Raw genomic sequence first — 6,127 nt, 5'->3', positions numbered from 1 at the left:
ATTAATGTTTCAGCATAATTTAACACACCTCCCTAGGTCTGCTGGGGCTTCCCTGGTAGCCAGCTGGTAGAAACCTGCCTGCAATGCAGGAGACCCTGGTTCAGTTCCTGGGTCTGGAAGATCCCCTGGAGAAAGGATAGGCTACCCATACTCCGGTATTGGGCTTCCCTGGTGGCTCAGATGGTAAAGAATCCACCTACAATGCAGGAGACCTGGGTTAGAAAGATCCCCTGGAGAAGGAAATGGATCCACTCCAGTATTCTTGCCTGGGAAATCCCATCGACAGAGGAGCCTGGCGGGCTACAGTCCATGGGGTCACAGAGTCGGACACGACTGAGCGACAGCACAGCAGTTAGGGCTGCTGGGTGGAAAGATCATACTTCAGAGCCCCATGCTCCTACCCAGGTTTAATTTCCTGTCTTGCCCAAACGCCTGCCTTGAGGCTGCTCAGACCCCTGCCCTGACACTGCCATTGGCCTTGGTGTAGAGGATCAGTTCTCTACCTTCTGTGGGTCACCTGAAAACTCCAACTCAGAGATGCCTTGGTGTTCAGACTCTGGCTTCCTAGCAGCCAACTGTTGAGTGTTGAGCTGGGGCAGAGCTCCCCACTTGCTGGTCCCCACAGCAGAACTGGGACCGGGGGGGATACTGAAGTGCTCACAGCTGGAGCAGAGGTAGGAGGGATCGGTGACATCTCCAAGTCAGGATGGTGCAGCGTGATAGGACCTGAATTACAATTCTGTACATTCAGTGGATCCTTCTGCCAGACCCGAGAGGAGCCCCAGAGCTGTTTACCTGGACTGGGCACTGTTTCTGCCAGAATACAAGTGCAGGAACTTACTCCACCTGAGGGCAAGGGGCCGGGCAGAGTGAAGGTGTCAGTCGAGTGCAGGCAGTGGTAGGTATTTGGGCATTGTCTACCTTCTGTGCTCTGCGGCAGCTGAGATGTGCAGGATGCACTGACCAGAAAAGTGTTACCTCCTCTGCCTAGTGCAGAGGATGAGAGGATTGGATAGCATCACCGATTCAAAGGACATGAACTTGGGCAAACTCCGGGAGACAGGGACAGGGAGGCCTGGCATGCTGCAGTCCATGGGGTCACAAAGAGTCGAACACGACTTAGCAACTGAACAACTGCCTAATTCCAACGTTCCATAAACATTCCGAGCACGCACAGGAATGAGTTATACCAAGAAAGGAACTGGGTAAAACTGTCCACCGAGGATATGCAGTTTGGGAAAAGGAGTCTCTCTCACACGCTGGCCCTCCATACCTCTCCTACTGTTTGGTTTAGCCAGGACTCTTCCCTGCTGTAAGCAGAAGCCCAGCCAAAGCTCTTACATGTGCATGCATGCTAAGTCACTTCAGTTGTGTCCAACTCTTTGCGACCCTATGGATTGTAGCCCACCAGGCTCCTCTGTTCCTGAGGATTCTCCAGGCAAGAATACTGGAGTGGGTTGCTGTGCCCTCCCTCCAGATCTTCCAGACCCAGGGATCAAAGGCCATTCTCCATCACCGCAACTTCTCTCTTAAGGTGCTGCTCCAAGCTCCCAACACATTCCTACCCCAGAGCACAGGGCTTTATTCCAGCTTACTCTTTGAAGGAAAGGGGGTTACACCAGAAGGGCAATGACAGAAAAGAAGGCAATGGGCAGTCAGACTGATGAACAGTTTGATTTTTATTGTTAAGTATCTGGCTGAGTGCAAACTTGTCCTCACCACCACTGGCCACCAGTGACCACCACTGGCCTCTCGGGAGGAGCAGGCAACAAGGATGGCTCCAGAAACACTGCCACCCTAGGGCTCGAGGCTTATAAATTGGTGCACACAGAGGGTTCCCCCTTCCAACAGGAAGTACAAACTACATCACAGCCAGACTTAGCTGGGAGGGAGAGATGTCCTAGCTAAAGGCACTTTAATCAAGGCACATAACCAATGCCAGAGTTCGTCTTCCTTCTGGTCACTCTGATAAATCTAGACGCCACTCTGTTGAGAAACAGTGCTGCCATGGTTGGCGTTAGTGGGCGAGTGGGCAGGGGACAGGGCCTGCTCATTGGTAGAACTTCTTGTTAGGGTTGTTGGCATGGTCCACAAGCAGCTGACACGGGGTGAACTGTTTTCCATAGGCAGCCTCGTACTTCCGGAGCCGGTCCACTATTTTCTGTGCCCCGTACAGATCCACAAAATGGAAGGGCCCTGAATGCAGAAAGAGGATTTTGTTGAAGGAGAAGCGAAACAAGCTCTGGGGTGAAGTAAACTACTTTTTTGACTTGCAAGACTGACCTCCAAGACATGGGGGGAAGCCAAGCCCAAAGACCGCACCGATGTCTCCCTCTGTGGGCGTGGCCAAAACCCCTTCCTGCAGGCACAGGATGGCTTCGTTCACAAACCTGGTCACTAGGCGGTACTGGATGTCTTCGTCTGAGGAGCTGCCAACAGGGAGAGACATTCAGGGAGAGGAAGAGTCAAAGGGGAGGATGTAGGGGCCCCAGCACGGAATGGGAGTGAGGGCTGGTGCTGCTGGAGCTCGGGTGTTAGTTGCTCAGTCATGTCTAACTCTCTGCGACCCCATGGACTGCCGGGCTCCTCTGTCCATGGGATTCTCCAGGCAAGAATACTGGAGCAGGTTGCCAATTCCTTCTCCGCTGGTGCTTGGGGCCAGCCCTAGTGAACTTCTGCCTCTAGAGAAGGAGCCGACCTTGGAAAAGGACAGTAGAGAGCTGCCTGCCCTGATTAACTGGAAACGAGCACCGAGCACAGGCCCTGCAGGGTAGACAATATGTCCTGATATCAGCAGGTACTGACTACAGATGACAGTGAACGGTGTGCAGGTTGAGCAAGCCCAGGAGAACTTTCTAGTTGCTTTCTGGCACCCTCCACGGCTTATCCAGAGGCCTTCCCAAGGCTTGGCTGCAGTCCTTACCCTGATGTCTAGTAGAGAATGAGGTGGAATGTGGAAAGGCAGAAAGTGTTAAGAATTAGGAAATGTTTTCTCTGATCACATATGGTGATCATAAAAAAAAAAAAAGGACTGTGGAGGGTCCAAGAAGCTTTGGGCTGGTGAGGAACACTTCCACACTGATAGCCCCTCAAATGAACTTACACGTCAGGCTGAGAAGGCATCTTCAGACTTGCCAAAATACTGTCCATGTCAGAATTCAAATTCTTATTCTTCACACCCTCCTGGTAGATGTAAAAGCCCTTCCCAGACTTGCGACCTAAAATAAGCAAGAAAAGGGAGAGTTATGATTTCTCAGAGCTCAGCACTGAGAATTCTCTTCTCTGCTAGTCTACTAGAAAGCCCTAGCCTCTCTTCCATACTCCTGAATTTGTAGATCTAGCCTACCCCAGAAATTAGTATTTGTCAGAAGAGTTGGCAGAGAAGGAAAAGAGAGCTTATATTTCTTGGAGCTTGAAATCCAGGTACCTGGGTGGGAAAGGCTGTGTGGGCGAGTGTTAATGTCCACGCCTGCAGTACCAGGCCCTTGGACGTCAGGTCCTGGTGTTGATTTTGTTGCTACTTTACCGAGAGAGAAAGCCACCTCTCTGGTGGGCCTCAATTACATACTCAGAGGTTTACTTTCTCCACACAGGTGGTCAGAGAACATGGAAAGCCTGGGTGCAGGGCTCCTGCAGTACCATGGGTGTAGTAGAGGCTGTGGGTGGGATGAAATGCCTGTCAATCTTGCATTGCATGGGCAATGGCAGAGCCTCAGGAGGCCAGAGTTCCGCCTTTTGTCCATAATCTACAGGCCCAGCCTAAGAAGAGGCTGTCATGAAATCATTTTTAAATTCCCTATGACAGGGGGCTCTGTTGAGAAAATACACTCTTCCACCCAGGCCTCTGCAGCTCTTGGGTCGCAGGGACTGTTACTCATGGTGCTAGTTCCATTTCTCTGAGGCTACTCACCCAGGAAGCCCTTGGATATCATCTGCTGCAGCATTTCCAGGCTTCCACCTGCAAACCGCTCCCCAAACTCTTTGCCGAGATTTTCTGCCACGTGTTTTGCGACATCCACACCAACTTCATCTACCAGTGTAGCGGCGCCCACAGGGAAGCCGAAGCTGGTGGTCAGGGAGTCCAGCTTCTTAGGGCCGACTCCTTCCTGGATGGGCAGCAAACCCAGGACCTCAGGGGAAGGCTGTCCCAGACTCCCCTAAGGGCACCCCGTGCTACTCTCAGAATCAGCCTGGTGTAGCGCCCACTTCTCTTCTGGGCACTGCCAGGTCAGACCCAGGACTGGGACTGATACACACAGGGAAGCACAAAGAGGCTGGAGAGCCCCAGGAGAAAGTGTGAACCTTTCCTAACCTATGGCATTCAAAGGAGGTCTAGACATGAACAAATTATTCATATCTTTCTTGTTTGCAATCCTGAATCTCAAGAATACCGAGATTGCATGCCAGATGTGGTAAGGTTCCCTACCCTGAGAGAGGAGACATCACCAGGGAGCAGGGCTGCAGCAGCCCGTGATCCCTGAGTCTAATGGGAGCCCGGCGAGTGTGGTCAGCCCTTTCTGCCACTGACCAACCTGGATGGCTACCAGAGGGGTCTGTGTGTGGCAGAAGCAGGTACAGCACCAATCAGACCAAACGGGTCCTGTTCTGGATGAAGATGCAGAAACAGCACATAGAGCATGTCGGGAGGCCTCGGGGTGACTGGAGCAGGGAGGACGCTTGGGGAGCAGAGCTAAAATTCTGCATTTTCGCCCATGACGTCCCAACAGTGGGTGGAATGGAAGGGCAGCAAAAGGCCTTCCTGGAGAAGAGCCAGCAGTCAGTGTATTAGAAGGAAGTCTGCTCTTCATCTTGACATTACCAGTCTGGAAAACTAGTTTCAGGAGTGGAAGATGCCTCCAACATTCTGAGAGTGATACCAACCTGGAGAATTCTGATGACTTCAGACATCATGGGTGTGAGGCACCTGGTGGTATAGAAGCCAGGTCCATCCTGCAAAGGGAGAGAACACGAGCTCATGGGCCCCTTGGCTGAGGGCACTGCCCGAGTCTGAAAGTGGTCTCCCTTCCCCAGGAGCCATTTCAAAATTTAAGGTGATTTATAATCTCAGTCAGAATCCTTAATATTGAACTGCAGAAGCCAGAGCCGGGGGCAGCCTAGTTCAATTCCAAGAGGACAGGAGATAGTCTCACATCACCTGCAAAGTCTGGAATAGTTGGGAAAACCTGCTGTGTCCCAGACCCCGACTCAGCAGTAGTCACACCACTGTCCATACTGTAGATGACTAAGGGGAAATCATGTCAAAGAAAGAAAGAAAGTGAAGTTGCTCAGTCATTTCTGACTCTGCAACACCAAGGACTGTAGCCTACCAGGCTCCTCTGTCCATGGAATTTTCCAGGCAAGAGTACTGGAGTGGGTTGCCATTTCCTTTTCCAGGGAATCTTCCTGACCCGGGGATCAGAACCTGGGTCTTCCGCATTGCAGGCAGATGCTTTACCATCTGGGCCACCAGGGAAGCCCAATCATATCAAAGGCTGATCTATTTGACCTGAAGAGTCACCAAGAAGCCTGGACATATAAGGAGTTTTCATGGCTCTTTTCTGAATCTGCTGCTCTTATCCACAGCTCCTTACCTTAACCACAATGATGACCTTCCCTTGTCTGAGGCCAACATCTACAGCAGAGGCAGTTGTGTCCTTCGAAGTCTTCTCAGTTGTGATAATCTCCAGCAGCTGCATCTTGTCCACGGGAGAGAAGTAGTGCATGCCGATCACCTGGCAAGGGGGACAAAACACTGCCAGACTTAAGAACTCTTGAGAGGGGAAACTTAATAGGGTTCTTTTTTTTTTGCTAGGAAAGCACTGCAGAGAAAGGCTGTTGTAGTAAGGGAATACTGGCTTGATATGGTCAAATGCCTTGGTTTCATGGTTCTTTGATTAATAAGAGTCCAGTATGTTCATGGGAGAGCTACCCAAAATTCTCTTCCATTTGCTTCTAGGGCTTTTCACTGAGGGCAATGGATCTTATCCACAATTAATGCCAAACCTACAGCTAAAGGCCAATTAGATTTATTGGGAAAGAATGAGTGAGGGTTCCAATTATATTAATGATGAATGGTTTGGGTGAGAGGGTCCACTTTTTAATGGGTGGGGGGAGACAGGCAGAAGAA

At 51.1% G+C, this 6,127-nt stretch overlaps 1 protein-coding gene across 1 annotated transcript in view; it reads right to left on the bottom strand.

The window, feature by feature from the left end:
• Positions 1-1,658: 1,658 nt before the first annotated feature.
• HADHA (hydroxyacyl-CoA dehydrogenase trifunctional multienzyme complex subunit alpha) overlaps positions 1,659-6,127 on the bottom strand; it is a 42,284-nt gene continuing 37,815 nt past the window's right edge. Inside the window, exons 15-20 of the mRNA NM_174335.3 lie at positions 5,592-5,732; positions 4,882-4,950; positions 3,911-4,106; positions 3,104-3,218; positions 2,284-2,429; positions 1,659-2,196 (exon numbers count right to left, since the gene is read on the bottom strand). Coding sequence (NP_776760.2) covers positions 2,051-2,196; positions 2,284-2,429; positions 3,104-3,218; positions 3,911-4,106; positions 4,882-4,950; positions 5,592-5,732 — 813 coding nt within the window. The 3' untranslated portion in view covers positions 1,659-2,050. The remainder of the gene's footprint in view (positions 2,197-2,283; positions 2,430-3,103; positions 3,219-3,910; positions 4,107-4,881; positions 4,951-5,591; positions 5,733-6,127) is intronic.

This window comes from Bos taurus, chromosome 11 (genome assembly GCF_002263795.3).
Source record: "Bos taurus isolate L1 Dominette 01449 registration number 42190680 breed Hereford chromosome 11, ARS-UCD2.0, whole genome shotgun sequence".
NCBI classification, from domain to species: domain Eukaryota; kingdom Metazoa; phylum Chordata; class Mammalia; order Artiodactyla; family Bovidae; genus Bos; species Bos taurus.
The sequence above is the reverse complement of the archived record's forward strand: the minus strand, read 5'-3'. Positions and strand labels throughout refer to the sequence as shown.